This window comes from Monodon monoceros, unplaced genomic scaffold (genome assembly GCF_005190385.1).
Source record: "Monodon monoceros isolate NGI ecotype Baffin Bay Population unplaced genomic scaffold, NGI_Narwhal_1 Super_Scaffold_21, whole genome shotgun sequence".
Classification (NCBI taxonomy): domain Eukaryota; kingdom Metazoa; phylum Chordata; class Mammalia; order Artiodactyla; family Monodontidae; genus Monodon; species Monodon monoceros.
This window is the reverse complement of record NW_021703778.1, coordinates 172,096,346-172,122,426: the sequence shown is the minus strand read 5'-3', so window position 1 is coordinate 172,122,426 and position 26,081 is coordinate 172,096,346. Positions and strand designations below refer to the sequence as shown.

Sequence of the window (26,081 nt, the reverse complement as noted above, 5' to 3'; positions counted from 1 at the left end):
GCTGGAGGAATCAAACTCCCTGACTTCAGACTATACTACAAAGCTACAGTCATCAAAACAGTATGGTACTGGCACAAAAACAGAAATATAGATCAATGGAACAGGATAGAAAGCCCAGAAATGAAACCATGCACCTATGTTCAATTAGTCTATGACAAAGGAGGCATGACTGTACAATGATGGAGACAGTCTCTTCAATAAATAGTGCTGGTGAGGCTTCCCTCGTGGCACAGTGGTTAAGAATCTGCCTGCCAATGCAGGGGACATGGGTTTGAGCCCCAGTCTGGGAAGATCCCGCATGCGGTGGAGCAACTAAGCCCGTGTGCCACAGCTACTGAGCCCACACGCCTAAAGCCCATGCTTGGCAACAAGAGAAGCCACAACAGTGAGAAGCCCATGCACCGCAATGAAGAGTAGCCCCTCTTGCTGCAATTAGAGAAAGTCTGCACGCAGCAGCAAAGACCCAACTCAGCCAATAAATAAATTTTAAAAATAAATAAATAAATGGTGCTGTGAAAACTGGATAGCTGTAAAAAAATGAAATTAGAACAGTCTTTAACACCACACACAAAAATAAACTCAAAATGGATTAAAGACTTAAATTTGAGACCGGATACTGTAAAACCCCTAGAGGAAAACATAGGCAGAGCACTTTCTGACATAAATCGCAGCAAGATCTTTTTCAATCCATCTCCCAGAGTAATGGAAATAAAAACAAAAATAAACAAATGGAGCCTAATGAAACTCAAAAGCTTTTGCACAGCAAAGGGAACCATAAACAAAACGAAAAGAGAACCCACAGAATGGGAGAAAATATTTCCAAATGACGCAACTGACAAAAGATTAGTCTCCAAAATTTACAAACAGCTCATGCAGCTCAATATCAAAAAAACAAACAACGCAATCAAAAAATGGGTAGAAGCAGCAGCATAGCACAGGGAGATCGGCTCAGTGCTTTGCAATGTCCTAGGTGGGTGGGACAGGGAGGATGGGAGGGAGGCTCAAGAGGGAGGGGGTATGGGGGCATGTGTATGCATATGGCTGATTCGCTTTGTTGTGCAACAGAAACTAACACAGCATTGTGAAACAATTATACTCCAGTAAAGATCTATTTTTTTAAAAAATGGACAGAAGACCTAAATAGACATTTCTCCAAAGAAGATAAACAGATGGCCAAGAGGTACATGAAAAAATGTTCAATATCGCTAATTATTAGAGAAATGCAAATCAAAGCTACAATGAGATATCACCTCACACCAGTCAGAATGACCATCATCAAAAAATCTAAAAACATTAAATGCTGAAGAGGGTGTGGAGAAAAGGGAACCCTCCTACACTGTTGGTGGGAAGGTAAATTGGTACAGCCACTACGGAGAACAGTATGGAGCTTCCTTAAAAAATTAAAAATAGAGCTACCGTATGATCCAGCAATCCGAATCCTGGGCATATATCTGGAGAAAAGCTTGGTTAGAGAGTATGCATGCTCCCCAATATTAATTGCAGCACTGTTTACAATAGCCACGACATGGAAGCAACCTAATGTTCGACGGATGAATGGATAAAGAAGATGCGGTACATATATATAATGGAATATTACTCAGCCATTAGAAGAATGAAATAATGCCATTTGCAGCAACAAGGATGGACCTGGAGATTGTCATACTAAGTGAAGTAAGCCAGACAGAGAAAGACAAATACCATATGATATCTCATATGCGGAATCTTAAAAAAAATGATACAAATGAACTTCTTTACAAAGCAAAGAGACTCACAGACTTAGAGAGTGAACTTATGGTTACCGGGGGGAAGTGGAGGGAGGGATAGATTGGGAGTTTGGGATTGACATGTGCACACTGCTATATTTAAAATAGATAACCAGCAAGGACCTACTGTATAACACAGGGCACTCTGCTCAGTATTCTGTAATAACCTAAATGGGAAAAGAATTTGAAAAAGAATAGATACATGTATATGTATAACTGAATCACTTTGCTGTACATGTGAAACTAACACAACATTATTAATCAACTATACTCCAATATATATATATATAAAAAAGCTGCCTACCACATGGCTGGGGATGGGGGATGGGTAGCTGCTACTGTGCTAGGAGCTGAAATTGACCAAAATTAATCAGCAATCAAAATTTATCATCCAAGTATTTCCCTAGGATTTGCAAGCCTTCAACAGACTCCAGAGGTGCAAAATAGTTACATCAGACAGACTCTGTCCATGTGATTGTTGTCTAGGTGGGGACATAGATCCCTGGTGCTTCCTCTTCTGCCATCTTCCCAGGATCCTCTCCAAGGTGTGTGCATTTTATAAAGATATAACACAATGCACATATACGTGTACAATGCCCCCAAATGATACTATTGTTCACCCTGAAAATCAAAGAAACGAAACTAAAAGCCTTTTAGAACAAATAGCACAATCTGGTAAGGTCACTGATTACAAGACAAATGTACACAACTCAGTAGGTTAACACTTTGTGCCCAGGACCTCATAAGATGATTTTTATGGCAAAGGGTCTGATTCACAATATTGGCTAAAACCATGAAAACCCTAGTAATAAGTTTTAAAAGAATTGTTCAAGACCTATACGATAACAGCTCAATAGAGAACATTTAAAGCTAAAAATCAAGAAAGAGGACCAGGGAATTCCCTGGCAGTCAAGTGGTTAAGACTGTGCACTTCCACTGCAGGGGGCACAGGTTCCGGTGCGATCCCTGGTCAGAGAACTAAGATCCCACGTGCCATGCAGCGTGGCCACCAAAAAAAAAGGAGAGGGGCAGAATCCATGGGTAGAGTACAAGGGGCTGCCTGGGGTGGTGCTGGTGGCAGGGGGCAGAGAACTGACTTTTTAATTATAAGCCTAGAACTGGTATTTGACTTCTTTGAACAATATTTACATTGTTAGTCTGTAAATAAAAATATAAAATGAGATTTGAAAAAATTCACAAGACAGAACAAATTTGTGAGAAGTTACAAGATAATTTTGAAACCTTGGAATTACATTTTTAAAAATAAATATTCAAATGCCCTCCAGAAATTTTGTGCTAAGTTACAGTCCCACCAATGGTGGGTGCATGTATTAATTTCCAACACTTTGCTTGTGTAACCCTGGGAGTGGGTGTTGCTTTAGGAGTGAGGCAACTAGGGCACAAATTTTAAGTGCAGGCTTGGTATTTGCATGATCCTTAGAAGAGCACTTCCTTAAATTTTGTGCCTTGGTGCCTCACTGCTTCATCCTAGTCCTGGCCCTGATTGTGTCCCTGGGTAATTGCAGGGATTAATGCCACCACTGAAGACTTGAAAGAAGCAGGAATGGGAATGCCTAATACAGTCCCATACATCTAACTCGCCAGCTTAGCCTGTGCAGATGTGGAATGGATCTTGGAGAATGACTGTGAACTGTAATAAATGTGATTAGGTGGTGACTCCACTTGTATCTGCTGTCCCAGATGTAGTAAGTTTGCTGGAGCAAATCAAAATGGCCCTGGCACTAGGTATGTAGCTACTGGTCTAGCTAATAACTTTTTCTCTGTACTAATTTTCAAGGACCACCAGAGACAGTTTGCTTTTACCTGGCAGGGTCAACAGTAAACCTTAACAATGTTGCCTCATAGCTATGTAAATTCTCCTGCTCTCTGCTACAATATATTCCACAGAGATACAATTGGTTTTCCACTATGTCTAGAGTGAGAGATGGCTAAAGGGACAGATCTACGCTCATTTAGACAGTTGCTAACAGTTTGGCTGGATGGACCCCAAACAGAATTGGGAGTTTGGTGACAAGAATATCTGGGGAAGAAGTGTATAGACAGACCACCTCTCAGAGGGGGTACAGACAGAGATTTGTGTGTGGTATGAATACCTATCAAAGGGCATTCACTTCGGAAGACGCTTATTAATCAGATGAAAGAATGAAGCACTGCAGTGGTGTCAGTCAGCCTCTGTAATAGTTTGTTAGGGTTTCCTTAACAAAGCACCGCAAACTGGGTGGCTTGAACACAGAAATGTATGCTTCACAGCTCTGGACGCTACAAGTCCAAGATCAAGTTGTTGGCTTCCTTCTGAGGGCTGTGAGAAGAAATCTGCTCCATGCTTCTCACCTAGCTTCTGGAGGTTCTCTGGGAATCTTTGGTGTTCCTTGGCTTGTAGAAGCATCACCCCAATCTCTGCTTTCATCTTCACATGGCATTTGTGTGTGTGTGTGTGTGTGTGTGTGTGTGTCCAAATCTCCCCTTTCCATAAGGCCAGCAGTGATATTGGACTAGGAGCCACCCTAATGATGTCATTTTAACTTGATTACTTCTGTAAAGATCCTGTCTTTAAATGAGGTCACTTTCTCAGGTATTGGGCATTAGGATTTCAATATGAAGGCAGGGGGGAAGAACACAGTTCTACCCATAAGATCCTCTTTCTCCAGCCACCCCAGTGCTTTCTCAATGGACCCATGAACAAAGCAGCTACAGTAACAGGGATGGTGGCTATGCATGGGGTCAACAACACAGACTTCCTCTTACCAGGCAGCTCTAGCTACTGCTGAGTGCCTTATCCGACAGCTGTAGGTCAGCACTTAGCTCTTGGTGGCACCATTCCCTGTGGACAGCGGCCAGCTGCCTGGTAGCAGGTTGATTACATTGGACCTCTTCCATCACGAAGGGGCCATGATTCATCCTCCCTGGAATAGATGCATTCTGGACATGGATTTGGCTTTCTTGCCCACAGCGCTTCTGTCAGCACCATGACTGACAGACTCATGAAATGCCTTATTTACCATCATGGTTTCCACGCTGCATTGCTTCTGAAACCAAGGAACTCATTTCACAGCCAAGGAAATGCATCATGGCTCCCGGCCATGGAATTCACTGATCTTACTGCATACCTGATCACCTGGAAGTGGCTGGCCTGATTGAAAGGGTGAGCGACTTAGTCAAGTTTCAGTTATGGTGCCAGTTGGGAGACAACATCCTGGACGGATGAGTCTCTGTTTCACAGGCTTCTTTATATGTTTGGATCAGAGACATGGGTCTGTTTCCGCCGTGGCCATAATGCACTGGTCCAGGGACCAAGGAGTGGAGTTGTGCCGAGCCCTCTCTCTTATACCCAACATTGAGCTCTGCTGATTTCAGGGTCTCAGTCCCCACGGTGGGGCATACTGTGGCCTGGGGACACACAGAGGCTTCATTAAATTGAAAGACAATACTACCACCTAGCCCTTTGGGGCTTGTTATGCATGGAAGCAAAAAGCCAGCGGGGGATTGCTCTGTGGCTGGAGTGACCAATTCTGATCACTGGGGGGAAACTGCATTGCTGCTTTGCAGTAAGGACTGGAGGGTGGGTCTGCAGAGCAGGGCATTCTCTGCAGCTCTTCTGACAATTTCCATGACCCACAGGAAGGGTTAACGGAGAATCACATCAACCATAGCAGGGCGGCATAGCTGGGGACTCAGACCCCTTGGGAATCTTCATTCAGGTCATTTCATCAAGTAAACATCCCCGGCCAGCTGAGGTTCTGACTGAGGGTGGGGAAAATCCGAGCTGGGTAAGGAAAGAAGGATGAGTAATGAGAGAAGGAAGCCACAGACACCATAGGGCCTCTCCATAAGCTCTCCACAGCTCTTACAGAATCAAGGGCCGTGGTACCTTTGCCTCATTCTCTTTGCTTGTTTAATGCGTTTGTTTGCACATGCAAACCATTTCCCTCTTTTCTCCCCTTGACATTGTGATTGTACGTGCAGTTTGTTGGAGGTTAACTTTACAATTCAGAGTTCAGGTAACAGACTATCCAGTGGGCCGTGACTAAATCTGAGGAATAATGAGCATAGCCAGCGAGGGATACGGTGACTCTTGTGACTGCATCTCCTCATTTTGGAGAAAGAGTGAGCACCTTCTCTTGTAGGATGTATAGGTGTCTTGTGTTGAGTGGAAATGTTTATGGAAGGTTAAGTATGCGCAGAAGGTGCGTCTGGAAGCTGATTGCCCGTGGGCAATCTACTGCCCGCCCAGCCCCCAGCTCCAAACTCCTCCTACATTGCCCTGCTTGGGGATTCTGGAATTTTCTCCCTTGCAGAGTGCTAAGCTTCGTCAGTAGAGGGCGCTGGAGGGACAGTGAAGTGCGAAGGGGTCTTCTGGTTCAAAGTGTTTGTTGGCTGCCACCTGGCACAACTCTGTGTGGACTGCCTCCTCCGCCACCTCCTGAGGTGGCCTTGCAGCCAGCTCTGAGCACGGCACCTGCCGGTGCACGGCTCACCTGCCATCCCAGGGAGTGACTTTCCAGCAAGTTCTACAGGCACAGCACCTCGCTGAACTTCACCGGGGCTGCATCCTCCCCACTGAGGCCTGAGTCCAGTCCCAGTGCCGGTGTGGAGGTGAGGGGACGCTTCCAGATTTGCTCCTTCCTTGGAACTGTGCCTCAGCCCTCAGCAGGGGCTGAGCGCCTGCACTGTGAGAGTTCTCCTCACGCTTAGTAGCCAGTCCCTGTCACTCCAATGCCCTGCTGCCGTCCTGCTTTAAATGCTTCCTGTTCCAATTACTGTGTGCTTTCCACCTCTTGACTGGACCCTGAATGACGCAAAGACCAGAAAGGTGCTCAGCTACAAGCGTGGGCCATTGTTATGGCCGAGGGATGCTTAGAGGGCAGAGCCACGAGTGGAGAAGAGATGGTGGAGTCCAGAGCTGGGGAGAAGGATGGATACTCAAGGGCACCCCAGGGAATAGCCACCCTCTCCCGGAATAGGGGGTCGGGCAGCACACAGAGGCTGGCCTTCAGAGTTGCCTCCGGCCCCTCCTTTTTCGCGTGGCATTGCTAACTGACGTCATCCTCTCCTCTGTGTTGCGTGTATAAAGTCTAACTAGTCTTTATAGTTCACAAGACTCTGGGTCAGGAGTTGCTCCACCCAAGGAGCTGTACTGGAGAAGCCCATCTACGTTCACAGGATCACAAACAGACAGCCTGATCCATGAGAGTATGAGACTCCGGGAGATCTTGGGACGGGGGTGAATATATTTTTCATGAGGGAGGAATATAATAATTGTAGTCAGAGGGTAGATTGTAGGGGAAAATGGCCACAGCATTCAGCTTCTCCCATCAAAAGGGAGCCGGTTTCTCCAGCCCTTGAATCTGGACCTGGTCATGTGACTGCCTTTGACCACTGGGACCTTAGCATATGTGACGCAAGCAGAAAAAGTGGGGCCTTCCCAGTGGTTAAGACTCCGCGCTTCCACTGCAGGGGGCGCAGGTTCAATCCCTGGTTGGGGAACTAAGATCCTGCAGGCTGAGTGGTGCAGCCAAAAAAATTTTGTAAAAAAAGACAAAATAGAATTCATGGTTGAGAATTTCTATCTTTTGTATAACACAGGGCACTATACTCAATAACCTGCGATAAACCATAATGGAAGAATATAAAAAAGAATGTAAATATATAGGTGTATAACTGAGTCATTTTGCTGTGCCGCAGACATTGGCCACACATTTTTTTTTTTTAATTAATTAATTTATGTTTGGCTGCATTGGGTCTTCGTTGCTGCATGCGGGCTTTCTCTAGTTGCGGCGAGCGGGGGCTACTCTTCGTTGTGGTGCGCGGGCTTCTCATTGTGGTGGCTTCTCTTGTTGCGGAGCACAGGCTCTAGGCGCGCGGGCTTCAGTAGTTGTGGCTCGCGGGCTCTAGAGCGCAGGCTCAGTAGTTGTGGCACACGGGCTTAGTGTCTCTGCGGCATGTGGGATCTTCCTGGACCAGGGCTTGAACCCGTGTGTCCTGAGCTGGCAGGCGGACTCTTAACCACTGCGCCACCAGGGAAGTCCAGCACAACATTATAAATCAACTATATTTCAATTTTTAAAATAGTAATAAAAAAAGAAGAAGTGCTTGTGCACCAGGCTGCCCTCTATTGCTGCAGGAGCCTTCCCACCATTGTGTGAACAAGCTCAGGCCAGCCTCATGGGAGATGAGAGGCCCCAGCTGCCCCAGCCATCCTCCCCAACCCAGAAACTTCCACAGTTGAGGGCCCAGGGCCATCCGGACAAGAGAGGCTGTGGGTCCAGCCTCGGGGTCAGCCCTAAACCATCGGACCATCCCCCCATCCACCAGAAGCAGAGTCACAGTAGTGGAGATCTTAGCTGACCATCCCTGCATTCCCTGACCCCACCCTGTCCCAGGCCCTCAGGGTGTCTCTGCAGGGAAATAACTGTCCGTACAGGAGCGCAGTCCGCCTGATTCACCGCAGTCCTTAATGCAGGTTCAGCATGTGTGGCGCCCACCTGGAAGGCTCCCTCCTTCCTGGGGTCACCCCCACGCAGCCCTCCCAGGTGAGGCTCCAGCACAAGCCTGATCCATCCACCAAATCCAAGGACTGTTTACCGCCCTGCAATGATGGGCAGAAGCCAGGGGCTGAGCCTGGTCCGTGCCCACTTACGCCGCAGGCAAGCCATCTCCACTTCCCTCGATGTTGCTGTGGTCTGCTCACCTCTGGGTCTCTCCCTGGCATTCTCAGGGAACGTCAGCCCCTGCCCGCTGCCCCCTCCACCACGTGGTCAGCATCCACATCTTCCTCCCGGTTCCTGGAGCCCTCGGCTCCCCGCAACGTCAGCCACGCTGTCTCGGAGCCTCACCCCTGCTGTGTCTTCACCGGTAACCGCAGCAGGAACACGACCTCAACGGTCCTCCTATCCCCACACCTACCAACTCACCCCTGCAACAGCACCCCAGCCCCCTGGGACCCCATCTTCTGACCCAGCACCATTTCACAGCCCCTCCTCATCTCACACGCCCACCAGCCTCCTGCCAGCTGAGACCCCAGGTCCCCTGCTCTAACCTCTCCTGGGGGAACCCCTCACACCTCAGCTCTGCTCACCCCTTGGTGTGATCGCCTGACCCAAACCATGTTCTCGGTTAAACCCAACTCTGCGACTCCAGGCTGGCACCTGAGCACTGAGCTTGGCTGGAGAAAATCTCAGGCTGATGACCCCACTTCAGGGACCCTCGGCTTCGCCGGATGATCCCACACCAGAGAGTCCCAAGTCTCCTCTCTCCTGGGACCTCCAGCATCTCAATGAAATATTAGATTATAACATGTATAACACGTTCACATGGCTCGATAATGAAAAAATTAAAACAGGACACAGTGGAATATCTCCTCCCCAACTGCTGTCTCCCTCCCCTTCCCCTCCCCCTCCCCCTCCCCTCCTCTCCTTCTCCCCCGCCAGCCCTGCACACGCACTTGTGCGCACGCACTCACCAACAACCATGCTTAGTTCCTGGTGTGTTCTTCCAGGCTGCCTTAATGCACACACAGGCAGACACGAATGTCTATCTTTTCCTACTTTTGTTTTTTTCGATGGCGGAACACCACCAGCTGTTCTGCGTTGTGCTTTTTTCCTCAACATTATATGTTGGGACAATTTTCAAATCAGAACCAAGAGAACTTCCCCATTTTCTTTTCTGGCCGAATGGTACTCCACTGTCTGGGCGCACTGCAAATATTTCCCCAGTGTCTACTGATGGACATGCAGGGAGTTTCCAATATTTTCCTGCTACAGTGGAAGCGACTGTCCTGATCCCTGTGTCGTTTTGCATGGATGTTGGAGTGTTGATAAGATTCATTTCTACAAGCGGGATGGCTGGTTCACAGGAGTATTTGTGGGCTTCACTGATCTTATTGAATGGCCCTCCACAGGGGCTGTGAAATCACACTCCCAGAGCAGTGAGGAGAACGCCTGGTGGCCGTCAGCCTTGCCAGACACTGTTGTCACCCATACGCTTGAGGTTTGGACAGTCTAATGAGCCGCCCTCGCTTTCTGCACATCTTTCAAACTTAACTCCCCAGATTTCTCCCCCAGGGATCTCCTGTCTCCTCCCAGGCCTCCCCTGGCTGTGAAGAGGCCCCCAGGTCCCCGGCTGGGATGGTGATGGCTCTTCTCCCTCATCCTGCCCCTAGCCAGGCTCATCTCCCTCCAATCACAGGGCTCACAGACCAAGCTGTCTCTCCCCAGGCACCCCAGCACCCCTTAAGGGCTCTCCTGGCCTCCCCGCTGCCCCCCACTCTCCCTGCAGCAGCCAGCAAGGCCTTTCCCAGTCACACATCACAGCAAATGGCCTCTTCCAAGCCCTCCAGTGCTTTTCCTCTACAGCTGGAGTGAATCCCAACTCCCAGCCCCAGCGAAGGCCCCCGGATCCCCGCCTGCTTCTCTGGGGGTGTCTCGCTCCACTGCCCACTCTCGGCCACCCCCGCCCTTGAGCTCTTTCTTTCCCTAAAACCTGAGCCCCTTCCAGTTCCCACCTCCTGGCGTGGCCAGGCTGTCCCCATCCCGCCCCTTTCCCGTCTGTGCAAATGGGTCACCACGCATGGTCCCCTCCTCAGTGATCACTCCCCATGGCCACAGTGAGAGCTGGCCCTCCGCCCGTAACTGCGGCATCACCCCCTCCCCGTCTCCCCCTGCACTTGGGCCTGGACTGTTTACTTACTTGCTCCCTGTTCTTTCCGGGTCTCCCGGGAATGTGAGCCCTTCAGGGAGGGCCCGGGCCAGCTCTGCCCCCGCCCCCAGCAGGGATGGGGCGAGGGCTGGAGGGTCCCACCCATGTTTGTCCCACCATCCACCGTGGCCTCCCTTCCAGTTCACAGGAGCCTGGATGGGGAGCCGGGTCTTGGGGCCCCTGCCCCGGCTCTGTCCTCTGTCCCCTCTGCCCAGTCACTCACTCCCCAACTCTGGGGCAAATCCTTCCCTGAAAGGAATTTTCCTGCGGCGACCGGGAAGTTACTGAAGTAGGTGGCCCGAGCTGGTGGCCCAGACGGGAACTCGTACATCTCTACACCTCCTACAGGAACAGCAACGTGTCCCTAACTGCGACGGCCATGTCCTCTTCTCATTGCCCTTCGCCTGCCCCGCCGGGGGTGGCCCTTCCTGCGCTGGGTCCAGCAGGAGTTGACCTGGCCCTGCCCCCCCAACCCCACCCCAGGGTGCCTGCCTCTGGCTGCCTCTATTCTCCTCGGACCCCGGCCCACCCTGCTGCTGTGAGACTGGGGGACTCAGCACCCCAGCACTTTTGAGTCCAAATCCATCCTCTTTGGTCCATTAATGTCTGCCCGGATTGATCTAAAACTTTCCATCTGGTCCTCAGCTCCTTTCACGTCCCCCTGTGCACCCCCTTCCCTCTTATCCCTCACCCCGGATTCTGCGGGAGGATCCAGGGGAAACCCGCGGCCACTCCCACCCCGCACTGCAGGCTCAACGCGCCCAGGACCCCGCACTCGGAGCCCAAACGCAGGGCGTCCCCAGTCACCACTGTCCCCTCCCCTCCCCTCCTTGCACAACACCAATTGGTGGATCCATCCCACCCCCATCTCATCTGAAAGGACCTTCCCTCCCCATCCAGGCCTTTCCTGCCAGACTCCAGACTCCACCCACCCTTGGCTCCCTTGGGCGCCCCTCTCAGCTCTGTGGAATGTGTTCACCCAGGTTCCCCTTTCCCTCCCAGGGACTCTGCCCTTCCCCCAATCCTGGGCCAGGATGGGGATGTAGAGGACAGCTGGGGTCAGCTCTGTTCACAGCTGTAGCCTTCAAGGTCAATTCCAGAAATATGAGAGTCAGTTCCCACTGGCCCTATGCGTGGAGCTGAAAAGATTGTCTGGAGGCCCCGCCTCCCCTTCCTCAGTAAAGGACAGTGGGGGGGCTGGATAGGGTCATGACCACCCTTTACAGGTGAGGAAACTGAAGGGCGAAGTGATGGGCCTTGCCCCACAGCAGACCCCCCCAAAACTCACGCTCACAGGTAAGAAGTGGGTAGGAGGCGCTGGGGGGCCAGACTCATTGGGGATTTGACACAGAAACTGGGGGCACAGGGTCTGCCAGACCCCAAGAGGCTGAGAAAGCCACTGATGGCCCATCCTTGCTCCCAAAATAAATCACTCCACAGCCACTTTTGAAATCAGCTTTATATCAAGCTATAAAACTAAGATCATGTTATAAAAAAACACATACAAAAGCAGTACTATCAAAAATAATAATAATAACATCAAACATGCTAACTCCTACAAATGTACAAAGGCCTTTGTGCACCACTTACACGGGCCAGTTTCCGGCCACAGTACCTGGAAAGAGGGAGCACAAACCCGAGAGCTGGCTGCAAACCCTGTCACGGCGTGCCCAGCGGCGCAGGCGAGGTGGAGTTGTGCCTAAGTCTGACTGCCGAGAGCCTCTGGGGTAAGCAGAGGCCGAGGAGGGTAACTGAACCCATGTTTTCCTGGGATAGGACAAGGCACCCCACAGGGCAGGGGATGGGTGGAGGCTGTGGTGGGCAAAATAATACCCCCCTCCAAAGATGCCCACGTCCACATCCCTGGACCTGTGACTACGTCACGGTCCAAGGCAAAGAGGACTTAAGGGGTCAGGTGGAATTCAGGCTGCTAATCAGCTGAACTTAACATCAGAAGCGGATCCTGGATTGTCTGGGTAGGTCAAAGGTCATTGTCTGGGTGGGTCAAAGGTCATCACTGGGGTCCTTAAGGAAGGAAGATGGAGGCAGGAGAGGGGTGCTGAGATGTGAAAAAGAGATCGACCGGCCCTTGCTGGCTTTGGAGATAGAAGCGGGCCACTAGCCAAGAAACAGGGGAGGCCGGCCTCTAAAAACTGGAAAAGGCAAGGAAATGGCCCTCCAGAGCATCCAGACGGAACCAGCCCGGCTGACACCTTGGCTTTAGTCCACTAGACCCATGTCAGACTTCTGACCTCCACAACCGAAAGACAGTTCTTGTTTTAAACTACTGAGCTTGTGGAAGTTTGCTGAAGTGGCAACAGGAAACTAATCCAGAGGCCGAGGAGTCAGAGGTCAAGCTTGCCCTGCCCAGACCTCAGCCTGACTTCCGGGGAGGACCTGCGGAGAAACCCCTGGGCCTGTCTCTGTGTGGGGGAAGGCGGAGGCCGAGAAAACCCAGGAGGTCCTTGCCCCTCCTGGACCCATCCTCAGGGGAAGCCCGTGGGGAAGCAGAGAAGGGTCAGGGGCTGAGCTGCAGGGGCCCTGATGCCAGCTCTGCCCCCAGCTTGCCATGTGACCCCACAGGCCCCTTTCCAGGTCCCAGATGAGAGCTCATCTTTCCCTTTTTTCCCTCCAGTTCTGCCCTCCATTCCACGCCCTGGCTGAGCCCAGCTCAGCACAGCCCTGGACCAGAGGAGGCAGAAGGGGTGACGCTCAGGCCGCCACCCAGGAGCTGGGGAGGCGCCAAGACCCAGGCTGAGGAGGGCAATTCGGAGGCAGCCTGTGGAAGGACCCCACAGACAGGCGGTGACCCTGGAGCTCCATCCCCTGGCCACTCCCCCTCCTGGCCCCTCCTTCAGAGCGTGCAAGATCCACCGTCATCTACAGGGAGCTTCTCATGTGTGGCCTCCTTGGGTCCCCATAGCTCCCCCCACCCCGCCACGGGAGGGGTGAACAAGCCAGGGCCTGTCCAGTTCCCGCGGCCCAGGGACCTGCACCTAGGCCAGGGCTGGTCAGAAGCAGCAGCAGAAGGCAGGACGTCCGTGAGAGGCCGTGTGGGGCTGTGAAGCCGGTGCTGGTCTGAACGGCCCCCGAACGGGGTGGCATCCGCCGCTCGCCATGAGCTCACAAGCAGGTCAGGCCGCGGAAGTAGCTAACCAACCTTTATAAGTGAAAACAGGGACTTAGAGGGCTCGCGCGCCCCCGTGTGGATGTCCAGGATGCTCCGGATGCCCCTGAATTCACTGTTGGACAGGTTCCCCTTGATGGCCAGGATGGCACTCAGGTGGCCTTTGCTGGCAAAGAGAGTATCCTGTCAGTCCAGCCCGCTCGCCAACACCCCTGCTCACACCCCCTCCCAGCTCCCCAGACTCCGGGCGGAGCCACAGGGCACTGCAGCCAAGCCCCTGCCCACGAGCAGCAACCCCCCCACACACGCTCCTTCGCCCACTGAGCTCCTGCGGCGCTGGCCACCGTGCGTCTCCAGAGCGCGCGAAGCTCCTGCCCACCTGGGGCCTTTGCACTGGCTGTCCGTCCTGGAGTGCTCTTCCCCATGCTCTTGAGATAACCCGCTTCATCTCACCCTTTAGCTCTCAGCTAAAATGTCAGCTCCCCTGAGAGGCTTTCCCATCTCTAAAGTCAGCACCTCCTGTGGTTCACAACCTTGGTTAAACAATCTTTAAAACTCGCAATTGAACTCCTTTGCCTGATCACCTCATCGTTGCTAACCTTAAACAGACTGTAAGTAACATGAGGGAGAACGAAGACCTTGTCCGTCTTGTACTTCATTGCATCCTGGTGCCTGAAACAGAGCCTAAGGAGACCAGTACCTAGTAGGAGACCAGTAACTGTTGGTGGAATGGGTGGATGGGTGGATGGATGGATGGATAGATCAGTGGACGAATGGATAGGTGGACAGGTGGATAGATGGATAGGTGGATGGGTGGAAGGGTGGATGGGTGGAAGGGTGGATGGGTGGAAGGGTGGATGAATAGGTGGGTGGATGGGTGGATGGGTCAACGGATGGACAGATGAGTCGATGGGCGGGTCACCAGATGGATGGATAGAAGATGGGGGAGCAGGTGGGTAACTAGGTGCTTGTATGAGTGCGGAGACGGATGGGTGAGTGTGTAAGTGAGGGGATGGGTAGATGAGTAGGTGGACTGGGTCAGCCCGTGGCTGGACTAGGCTACGCTGGGACAGTCCAACTCATATCCCATAACTGGAACAGTCTGACAGCATTAGAGGACCCAGACCATAGAATCAATTTCCCTGACTCACCAGATCCTCAGGCAGCCAGGGGCTAAGCCTCCACTCCGGAACAGGGGTACTAGGACCCAGGGCACAGGTCACGCCCCTGAGGGCCCCTAGGCTGAGTGGTGGACCCCAGCTTCACTACTGACTTGCCATGGCCTCCAGCAGGTCCCTGGTCTCTCTGATCTCTGTTTCCCCTCTGAGGGGCAGTTATCATAAAGGCTAAGAATGTGGGCTGTGGAGCCAGACCCCCTGGCTTTGTCGTCTTAGCTCTACCACTGACTAGCTGTGTTACCCTGGACACGTTCCTTAAGCTCCCCAGGTCTCATCTGTAAATGGGGATGAAGAGTGTCAGCCTCACAGGGTGGCAGTAAGGACTGAGTGAACAGCCACTGTAAAGATCTGGGCATGGTGGCCGGTACACAGCACTCAGCAAAGGGACTGCATCACGGTGGACGGTATCTGAGCTCTACCCACCCTGGAGGGACTCATTCTGGCTCCACCAGGCCCTGACCACAGTCGGGTACATCAGGGTCATGCTACCTGCCCAGGTCCTCTGGTGCCCCTGTTCTCACCTGAAGTCAGGGTACCAGGTGGCATACGTGGCCACCTCGATCTTGATGGCACTGGGGTCTTGCAGGCGAATAATCTCTGCGAGCGTGGGGAGGGCACGATGCAGCCAGGTTGCCGGGGAGCCCTGCAGGCACAGGCCTGGTTGGAGGGAGGCTGTCCCTGCCCCGGAGGCCACCCAGGGGCCCAGAGAGGCTCAGGTCCGACCTGATTGGGTTTGGAGAGGCCCAGAGGGGCTGTCCTGGCCCGTGAAGAGCTTGGAGCAGGAGGGCAGCCTATGGGAGTGGGAGCTGGGAGGGGCGGGTGGGGGCTTACGTTCTGAGTGCAGAAGCGCTGGATGAGCTCGGCGTCGGCCAGGATGTGCCCCGCCAGCTGCTGCTGCTGCTCTGCCGTCTTGAGGACCAGGCGCCGCTTGCTGAGGTGGACGATGTACTCCTTCACCAGGTGCAGGTGTACAACCTCCATGAGCTCCTGGGTGGGCGAGTGGGCAGGGTCATGTAAGCCAACACACAGGGAACTCACCACCTCCCTCGAGGCTTCGAAGCCAGGGTCCAGGGAGGGGCGGATGCCAGAGCAAAGGAGCGCGTCCGTATGTGTGCGCGTGTGTGTGCGCGCATGTCCAGACCACCCCCTCCCCCCCACCGGCTCCTGCCACCAGCTCAGCACCCCCTTACCTCCCGGAAACAGTCCTGCAGTTCAGAGAACTCAGGCAGCCTCTCACCCACCACGGAGATAATTTCCTCCAGGGTCTGCGCGGGGGCCGCCCAGCGGGTCCGTGTGAACCTCTTGAACAGCGGCTGTGAAAGGAAAGAAGCAGTATGTCTGGCCACGCCCTGCAGAGGAAGGGCCAGCCGCAGAAACATGCACACACAGACACACACGGACACACGGGGTCCAGGACAGGGGCCGGGGACGTTAAGGACTCCCAGGGAAGCCAGAGAGCGCTCGGGCCCTGCTCACAGGCAGGGACTGGAGGCGTGGTCTGCACACCCTTCTCACAGGCCGACCAGCTGCCATCTGCCTGCCCTGAGGCCTTTTCCACTGGCCGCCCTCCTTAAATAAATAAATTCCTGCATAAACAAAGCCTTGTGCTTGGCTGGGCCTGTGAGGAGCCAGCCAAGTCATCCAGGGTCACCGCCTGGTCACCCACAGCTGCTGGGCACTGAGGCCAGGGCGGGTTCCCATGGAGGGCAGGCAGGGAGTCCCTCCTCCTCGTTTCCTGGGACCCCTGCCTCATTCTCTGCTAAAGGCGCCAAAGGGTTTCTGTGGATTTCTTGGCCCACAGCAGACGTGATGACGGCTGCCAAAGGCTCTGAGCATCACAGCTGGGAGTTAGGCACGGGGACAGGGCCTGGGCAGGAGGGTCTGGGGCGTCTAAGCGGGGGACGGGCACTGAAGCTTCCTGTCTGCACCCGAGGGCCCTGGGCGGCCCTCTGAGGCCAAGCCCCGGGGCTGAAGCGTTGGGAGTGAGGTCAAGGGCCCGCCATGGCCCCCTCACCTGGCCTCACACCACGCCTTCCACGTGCCAGCTCTTCGCTTCTGCCACCCTCCCTGCCCAGTCCCCTCCCAGGCCCTCCCCGCCCTCCCCCAGCACTGGGCTCAGCATGTGACACACGGCGGGAGGCTCCGGCTACCTTCAGGACCCCAAACAGGCTCTGGAGCAGGGTATCAACGCCATGACTCTTGAGCTCATCCAGGGGGCTCAGCAGGTGGCTCGGGAGGTCCTGTGGTGTCTGGCACTTCTGGTCCACGAACATCCTGGAAGGACGTGGGAGGCAGGGAGATCACACCAGTCCTGCCCAGAGAGCCAGTTAGCCTGAGGCTAATCTTCCTAAACCATTCCTCTAGAACCCTCTCTGGCTCCCCATTCCCCATGGGAGCAAGTCCACATCATCCCACCCATGCTGCCGAGGCAAGGCCCAGCCTTCCCACTCCCAGCACACACGTAACACCACATCCTCTTCTAACTGAGGGCCTCTCCACAGCACCTCACTTTGCTCATCTGCTTAATGGACGTGATCACTGTACCTACCTAATAGGGTTGTCATAAGGATAAAATAAAATAAAGTAAATCAGTTGCGCGAGTGCTTGACCCACCAGCACTAGATAAACGTTCACTGCTGCTGCTGCCGCTGCCGCGCCACAGGCCCTGGCATTTCCTTACAGACCTGCTCGGACCTGCTCGTTTTAATTCAACATCTCTGCTGAAGCTGCCCCCCCCCCCCCCCCCCCTCCCGGGCACCTCCCCCCCGCCTCCCCCTCTCCCTCTCTCTCTCTCTCTCTCTCTCTCTCACAGGCAGGCAGCCCCAGTGATGCCGGCTCCCACAAACCCCACCCAGTGCCCTCACCGGAAGGAGAGGCAGTTGTTGATGTTGGCGATGACATTGGCCCTGTAATTTCTCAGCTGTTTGCGCCTCTCCAGAAATTCATCAAAGGCACGCTGGTAGCTGGTGAAACCGAAAGGGAACATGCGGGACCAGCACAAACACCGGGACAGGAGCAGCCTCCCTGGGTTTACATATGGGCTCCCCACAGCATAGGGAGGGGCCCCTAGCCCCGAAGCATCCTGTAACTGGCTTCACGTGCTCAGGCCAGTGAGGCCAGGGCCCCTGCAGAGCTCCTGAAGAGGATGTCCACCCCGCTCTGCTGCCTCCCTCCTTCCCCCAGGCCCCCTCTAGAGCTGGAAGACTGGAGGCCTGGGCCATGCAGGGGTCCTCAGAGGAGGGGGAGGGAGCTAGCCAAGAGAACCGTGAGGGTGCAGACTGGAGCATCCCCGGATGCGGAGGCCAGTGTCTCAGTCCCTCACGGGGCATCTTCTTTGCAGCTGGGGGCTGCTCTGCTGGGAGCTTTGCCGAAAGCAGGTGGTCAGATTACCTGAGGCTCTCAGCACCCAGGTGGGTGGTACAGGGGGATGAGGACGCCTGCTCAGAATGACAGACCCCCGAGGAGCAGGGAGGGGCACTGATCTAGCTTGGATCCCCACCTGGGGCACGAGGACGGGGCGGGGCGCTGAGAGGGGTGGCCGCAGGGACCCTTCCTGCGTGCGCACAGGCCGTCACCCACCTCTTGAGGAACGCAGCCAGCTCCACCAGCAGCATGTGTTTCATCCGCGCGCCCAGGTCAAGGGTGATGCTCTCGGCCTTGGCCTGGCCCTGGGAGATGATCTGCAGGGGTGAGGTGAACTGAGCAGGGGCCCACCCGGTCTAGGGCTGGGGCTGGGGCGGGTGTGGGGGTCGGTAAGACATGGAAAAGAGGGACTGTGCTCAGGGGCGAGCGTGTGTTTGCACGCAAGGATGTGCGCTCGTGCACGAGGGGCAGCCGTGCTACCTGGATGACGTCAATGGCCAGCTCACTGTGGCAGCGGCCGTCCAGCCTCTGCGGAGCCACATCCTGGGTCCAGCGCTGTGACTCCAGCTCCAGGGCACGGGCCATCAGCTCCTTCACGCTGGCCTTGGGGGAAGAGGGGCTGGTCAGGGGAGCGCGAAGCCCACGTGGATGTGCCTGTCAGGCTCCCTGCCACGTCCTGTCTGCCCCGGCCGCCCCTCCGCTTCCTTCCCGCCCCTCCTTTGCCCCCGCCCTGGCGCTGGCGCTGGCGCTGGACTCACCACCTGATTGGAGAGGAACGTGGCCTCCAGCAGCCGGATCTGCTTGGGGGACAGGAGGCTCCCAAGCCTGACTCCTTGCAGCTCGCCTGCCAGCTTGGGGCTGTTGATGACGTCACTGTGGGCAGAGGGGGCTGGCATGAGGAAAGCTCACGCCACCCCTCCAGCAAGAGCCCTCCTCCTCGGCCTCAGCCTCTGGCAGGCCCAGAGCTCAACTGCCTGCCTCCACCGAACCCCATCCCTGCTTCCCCACCTCATGTGGTGGGTCCTGCACCTGCTCAGCCTGATCCAGGCCCCAAACCCTGGAACCGTCGTGCCTCCTTTACTCTCACCCCCATCTGCTTCTGCTCCAAAATACTGCCCCGAGACTGATGAGCCGCGAGCTACGGCTAGAGGCACCCCCCTGACCAGCCACCGCCCTCTCTCGCCTGGCTCACTGCAGGACCCCCCTCCCTGCCTCCCCGCTTCTGCCCTCACCTCCAACAATCCCTTCTCCACCCAACAGGCAGTACCACCTCTCAGGTCTGATCTCCCGGCTCTAAGGGCTCCCCGCTCTCACAGACAGGATACAGCTCCTTACCCTCTGCCTCCTTCTCACCCATCCCCCACCACACTCCAGCCCTGCTGGCCTTGGGCACCCACTAGCCCTGTGCCCTCTTCCCCCCGCCCCCCCAGCCGGGTCTGCTGCCCCCAGAGGTGGGCCAGTCCAAGCAGGAAGGGCTGTTCCCGCACCACACTGAACTGCTCTGAGGAGGCAGATCCACCCATCCCTGTGGCACCTCTGTTGGGTCCCAGAGCCCCCCTGGGGACTGCCCAGCCCTGGCACTTCCTCAGGGACCTTGGTCTGCCTGGAGGCTCAAGAATGGCCCTCTCTGCCCCTCCCCCAGCCTGGATGCGCTGTGTCCCTTTGCTCCCCGCACTTCTGGCCACACAGGCCTCCACGGAGCCACCCTGGACTCCCCCCCTCGGGGCTCCATGCCCGGCTGGCCTCAGTTTCCTGCTGCAGTGACCCCAGTGGGTCCCAGGCTAAAAGCCCCTGGGGTCACTGGGACAGGAAGGCTGAGGGTGAGAAGTGTGAGTGCCTGGCATTTCTTGGTGAGTCAGGACAAGCAAGAAGGAACAGGTTCAGAGCCGCCCTGACTCTCCCGCAACCCCTGCCCTGTGCCAACTTCCCTATGCCCTGCCGACTCCTCACCCACCACTCCCCAACCGGCCCTTCCTCCGGCCCCCGTGAGGCTGACCCACCAGTACCAACCGAGACCACTGGCCACCCAGATGTGTCCCCGAGATGCTCGGACATTGCTCACACGGGCTACACCTCCAGACTTCCTGTGGGCTTTACACTAGGTGCCGGGGCCAGGCCCTATAGGAGCCCCTGGCCTCTCGTGCCCTGGTCATTTCCACGCTGCAGTGTAAGTCTCTCCCCACCCAGCTTGTGTGAACGACCAGAGGTCTGGGGAAATGAGGGGATGCCTGAGGCGGTACCCGGCTGGTAACCAGGTATCCTTCACCGGCAGAGCAAGTCTTCCAAACTGAGGGGCTCCAGGCCTCGGGGGCCAGAGCCCAGCTCTGTGCGGCCTCACTGAATGACCCTGCACAATGGGGATCTTTCCAACAGGCCCAGCGGCCCCACCCTGCCCCTGCTCCCTGTCCTGCCTGGGAGTGCCCCCAGGGGCCTGCTGGATAATCCAAACACTGACGAGCTCCACACAGCTCCCAGAATGCTTCACAGCTCAGCCTCAGGCCCTGGAAGATGACTCCCTTTGCCGGGAACACCACCCTCCCTCTTACTGACCTGTCCTCCTCTTTCCTCCCCTGCCTGACTGCCTGACTTCTATTAGACTGTGAGCTGCCCCAGAGCAGCAGACTCCTGTGGCAGGTAGAAGTCTGCGCCATCTCTTCTGAGCTGGCTTCCTGGGCTGACCCAGGCGAGGTCAGGGCCCCCTCCTCTGGGCTCCCCTGCCACACCCCTTCCTGCTCTGGATGGGCGCTACTTCATGTCCTCCCCAGACTGGGAACTCATGAATGAATGATGAAGTCCCTGCCATTCTCTGTGCCTCAGTTTCCCCAACTGTGGAATGGGGCCGAGGCCCAAGAGACTAAGGACTCCAAGTGCAAAGCAGACCCAGCCCAGGCCCTGCCCCCTTGAGTCCAAGCCCATCTGTGCTTCTCCCACCTGGAACTCCCTGCATGCGGTGACAGCCCCTGCAGAGCGGCCTCCCTGCCCCTGGGGCCCCGCCCAGCACCGGGGCGCCCGGCTGCCCAGCCGCTCACTTGGGGTAGAGGTTCTGCACCCAGACCAGCAGCACATAGGTGTCGCGTTCGCTCAGCTCGAACTGCGCCAAGTCCGCCAGCTGCGCCGCGAAGTGCTCGTGGTAGCTCTCGGCGTAGGCCGCCACCACGGCGAACTCGGCGGGGAACAGCGGCTTCAGCCGCTCCACCACGGCCTCCAGGTCCTCCTTCATGGTGCGGCCCATGTGCAGGAAGGCGCGCTCGGCCTCCGTGCGGCCCTCGGCAGCCGCGGCCGGCCGCTGGCCCAGGCGCTCCTCGGCCGCCTGCGCCACGCCGCGCCGCCACAGCTGCAGCCAGCGCCGGGGCCGCGTGGCCGCCAGTGCCGAGGGCCTGGGCCCCGCCGCCGCCGCCGCGCGGTCCTCGCGCTCCTGCTCGGCCAGCACGGCCAGCGCCTGGCGCAGCCGCTCCGGCGCCACCTCCAGCGGCCGGCGCAGCAGGCCGAGCACCTGGTCGCGCAGCAGCACGTACAGCGCCTCCACCTTGCTCTGGCGCCGCAGCAGCTCCTCCTCGTTCATGCCGCCCGCCGCCATCGCCGCCTGCAGCTCCCGCTCCAGCGCCAGCAGCGGCCCCGCCGCCTCCAGCCGCCCGTGCTCCAGGTCGGCCTTGAGCTCCTCCACTGCGGCCAGGACCCGACATTAGCGCGGCCCGGGGCCCCGAAACCCACCAGTCACCTCCCGTGGGCCGAGACCTCAAAAGGTGAGGTGAGGCGCCGGAAGGGGCGAGTCGACGTCCCAGACAGGACCGAGGACCCCTCCGCTCGCTCCCTGCCCCTGAGATCAGGGCGCGCAGGGGAAGCTGGCAACGGAGACACCTCCGCGCCCACCTTCCCTGCCCTCTCTGTCCTGGGTGAGTGGGGCGTCCACTCCAGTGAGCCCCGATCCTGCCCAGACCCTGCCCGGCTGGGACCTGGGGCCCCTGCCTACCTGTGGGCAGCCGGCCAGCCGGCACGGACTGGGACTCAGAGTCGCCCTCTGTCTCTGCTGAGCTGGGCTGACTCTTCTTCTTCCTCCCTTTGGTGAAGACGCTAAACATGTTGGCCAGGCCTTTCGACTTCTTCTTCTTCGCAGCCTTTTCTTCATCCCTATCTGGGGCTTCGTCGGCCTCCAGGGGTGGCACCAGGTCCTCGGAGGAGGCCTCCGACATGGAGGCTTCTGACTCTGCCTCCGAGGTGAAGGGCAACTTCTGGGGGCTTCGGGGCAAGTCAAGGGCCCCTGGCGCAGGCTGCTGGCCCGTAAAGCCTTGTAAGGTCATCGTCTTCAGCATCACGCCGGCTCAGGCCTGCAGGTTGGCAAGGCGAGGGAATGAAAGGCTCAGCGGTCACCAGGGGATGGGCCTGGCTCCCGGCTCCCCGGTCCAGGTACACAGCCAGGTTGATGTGTTTTCACCTGTATGACCACCAGGCTCTGGCCTTCTCCTGGCCCAGATGGGCACCAACAACTCAACTCTCTCCCCAGACACCAGTTCCTCAGGACCCACCGCCCCTCTGAGAACTGCCGAGGCAGGGAGGAAGCTGGGGTTGGGAGGCATATTCCAGACAGAAGGGGCCTTCACTTCGTTTTGGCAAATCCTTCCTTGACAGCCCACCCTCTGGGCAGGGAGAAGGGACTGCAGTGCATGAGAACCACCTCTGGGCAGGGAGAAGGGACTGCAGTGCATGAGAACCACCCGGATTCCACGAGACCCCAGGGGAGCAGGCAGACCACGGGCCGCCGTCCCACGGCGCCGAGCGAGAACCGAGGTCCAGAAAAGTCACAGAGCACCAGAGGCTGGGGCCGAGGCGGGAATCCAGCCCCAGCCCCGTCCTCCATTTTGCCTGTTCTTGTCTTGACTCGTGCAGCTTTGGGGTCACAGAGGAACGCTCTGAGCAGAAACACGGCTGCTCCGGCTGGGACCACAAGGTAGGCAGGGCCTGACCCCTATATGACCTTGGGGCTCAAGTCTACAGAAACCATAGTGACCCCTCAAACTTCAGGGGGTCTTTCCCATGTCCATAGGGACAAGGGGCCCAATGAGGCACAGGGCTGTCTGAGGTCACACGGCAACTGGCAACTGGGACTGGAAACCCAAGCTTCCCAGCTCCACAAATGGGGTGACATCATCGTCACAAAAGCTTCCACTTTCTGGGCGCTTCCTGAGTGCCCATCCCATCACTTCCGCACTCCCTTCCAGAAGGCGTGTTATTTTCCTCATCTCACACAGCTAGCTCAGAAGGGCTTAAAATGTCCCAATGGTCAACAGCCTGGGCTTGGAACTCAGATCACCTGGCTCCGGGCACCCCTGCCTCGTGGCCCCCAACACCTCGCGAGCCGCATTCAGAGGGGCAGCACCCTCCCCAGCGCCTTGACCATTGTGAAAGCCAGGCCAGGACTGGTGGAGGGGAACATGGCTGACCCCAAAGGAGGGAGCGGGGCAGGGCTGGGCCTCCCTGGTAACTGGGGTGATCCATAACCACAGTGCCTGCCCCACCACCGGAGAGTAAACACACCGAGTCATGACTCATACAAACAGTGACTTCAGTTCGCCCCTGCAACGGCCCTGCAAGGCAGATGGGGTGATCCAATCATCCAGAGAGAGAAATTGAGGCGGCAGGAGGCGGGGTGGGATTAGGCCTGTCAGACTTTCTACAACCCCTACTGCCTCCCCATCGGCCCAGCCTCCTCTCGCATCCGCCCGGGGACTCGTCCCAAACCCCCGGGCTTGACCAGAGCCACTCAGTGGCCAGGAAGCCGGGGTTTCTCACACTCCCACTGGCTTCAGCAGGTGCCTGGGCAGAGTCCTACCCTGCTGGATCTCCGTTGCATCCCCTGTGCCATTTGGCCTGAGAGTTCCACTCCAGAACCAAGCAGGGAGTACTCTGGGGAGCCCCAAAGCCAGGGTCCCCAGGTGCAAGGCCTTGCCTCAGCTTCCCTCCTAATCCATCCCATTTTCATGCCAGGCACCCACAGGAGCTGGTCTGGCTGGCTGGCTGGGGCTGCTCAGCGCCACCCTGGGCCCCCAGGCCCCACCTCTGCCCCCCGCTGGGGTGAGGGTGAGGGCCATCTGACCCGCTGTGCTCCCACCGGCCTCACCTCTGTCCTCACTGCCCCCCACCTCCTCCATCCCCACACGTGCTAGGCTCTACCCAGCCTCCAGACCTGGCTCCTGCAGGTCCCCGCATGGCATCGCTGCCTCCTCGCCTCTGTGGCACAAACTCTCCTCACCCTTCAGGGTCCTGCAGCAGCCCCCTTGGCCCACGTCCCAGGCCTTGACTCTGAGGCAGCTGGTGCAATAGAAAGAGAACAACTGTGGGCTTAGCTGTACCACCTACTAGGGTGTGGACCAGACTTCACCCTTCCTTCATAGGCCTTAGTCTCCCCATCTGGGAAATGGGGATGAGGACCCCACCTCACAGTACTGCTGAAAGGATGTGAGGAAGCCACTCAGACACATGCTGGCACCTAGCCAGGCCTCAGTAAGGGTCTGCGTCATGTGTCCCAGTGTCTGTCAGGCTAACCCTGGCGCCCGGATACAGCAGAAGAGGGCAGGAGAGGGATCCTTTAAGGCCAGGCTCGCGGCTGGGCACACTGAGACAGGAAGGGGAGTGCTCTGAGTCATACCCTGTGGCCACAGCCTGTGGCCCAACAGTGGCACCCCTCAGGTCCTCCCAGCTCCCCCAGCTTCTCCTCAGGCACACACACCCTCACTCTCCTTTCCGGGTCAGGGCTGAGGTCCACCCAAGCCTCCCTGGTCCCTGTGCCTAGCTCCTCCGTGCCTATAGGTCCCGCTTCCTACCGCCAAAGGGACACCCGGCGCCTTTCCCCACAGCCTCTCCCTGATGCTTTTTGCGGGACACAGTCCTCCGCTGGGAGCATCTAAGCCGGACCCTCTGCACCCTGACGCAGCAGCTCAGCCCGGGGGCCTCAGTTTCCCTAGAAGAGGGGCTGCCAGAGACCTGGGCTCCGTCCCGCCCCCTTGGTCCCCTCCGTCGCGCCGGCCGCTCCCTCGTGGGATGGGGCCGGAGACTCGGGGTCGGGGCGGCCGGGCAGCCGCGCGGAGAGGTTGGGGACGGACGCACCGCGGGCGGAGGTCACTTACTGTGTCCGGGCCGGGCCGCCGCTGTCTGGGCTGAGCCGGGCGCCGCCTGAAATAGACGCAGACTCCGCCCGCGCTGGGCCCGCTCGCCCCGCCCGCCCCGCCCGCCGCCTCCGCGGAAAACCCGCGGGCGAAGGCCAAAGCACAGCGTGGCGGGGGCTGCCTGTGTCCCCGTGTCCGGTGTCGCGCGTCGCCCCCAGGCGGTGCTGGGCCTGCTTAGCAGGGGAGCGGGGGAAAGGGTCACGACCTCCCACCAGCCCGGACGGGGTGACTGGGCTGGCCAAGCGTCGCCAGGCTGTGTCGGGCGCGGGACCGGCACCCAAGGCGGACGGAGTGGGTCTGGCGCTGACCCGTTGTCCGACGACGGCTTCCGATTGGCTGGCTGGGAGGGGCCCCCGCGCTCAGGACCACTTTCGCGCGTCACAGATCCAGCACCCACCCCAGCTCAGCCCAACTGTGGGGAGTCCCCTTCCCCCCGCGGGGTGCTGGGGACAGTCCCACCTGACTCCCTCGGAGGTTAGCCGCGCGGAGAATCACTCCCTCTGGAGAGAGTGTTCCCCCTCTGAGTATCACTGTGGCCGCAGAGAGCCATGGGAGGGGGCCTTCATGGAGGAGCCTCCCTAAGGGATCGGGGGGTGGTCAGCCATGGACAAAGCACCTACGCTGGTGCCTTGCATACGCTGTCACCATCGAGTCCTGCTTAAAACGGAGAAATGGCTCACAAAAGTGAGTGACTTGGCTTCCCTGGTGGCGCAGTGGTTGAGAGTCCGCCTGCCGATGCAGGGGACACGGGTTCGTGCCCCGGTCCGGGAAGATC

The 26,081-nt window shown here is 57.1% G+C and overlaps 1 protein-coding gene across 4 annotated transcripts in view; it reads right to left on the bottom strand.

Annotated features, from left to right (window-relative positions):
* The window catches only part of TNFAIP2 (TNF alpha induced protein 2), a 31,488-nt gene extending 6,206 nt beyond the window's left edge, over positions 1-25,282 (bottom strand). The window contains exons 1-13 of one of the 4 annotated variants that reach the window (XR_003796019.1): positions 25,268-25,282; positions 22,117-22,471; positions 21,176-21,809; positions 18,905-19,019; positions 18,627-18,749; positions 18,363-18,463; positions 17,648-17,746; positions 16,934-17,057; positions 15,974-16,096; positions 15,615-15,770; positions 15,305-15,426; positions 12,876-13,771; positions 11,024-11,030 (exon numbers count right to left, since the gene is read on the bottom strand). Coding sequence is in view for 3 of the 4 variants with exons in the window: in XM_029239047.1 (XP_029094880.1) it covers positions 13,630-13,771; positions 15,305-15,426; positions 15,615-15,770; positions 15,974-16,096; positions 16,934-17,057; positions 17,648-17,746; positions 18,363-18,463; positions 18,627-18,749; positions 18,905-19,019; positions 21,176-21,809; positions 22,117-22,456 (2,079 nt within the window). In the remaining variant the exon portion in view is untranslated. Of the gene's footprint in view, positions 1-11,023; positions 11,031-11,847; positions 13,772-15,304; positions 15,427-15,614; positions 15,771-15,973; positions 16,097-16,933; positions 17,058-17,647; positions 17,747-18,362; positions 18,464-18,626; positions 18,750-18,904; positions 19,020-21,175; positions 21,810-22,116; positions 22,472-25,267 lie in introns of those variants that run through there. The other 3 variants (XM_029239048.1, XM_029239049.1, XM_029239047.1) reach the window with 3 other exon arrangements.
* Positions 25,283-26,081: the final 799 nt, after the last annotated feature.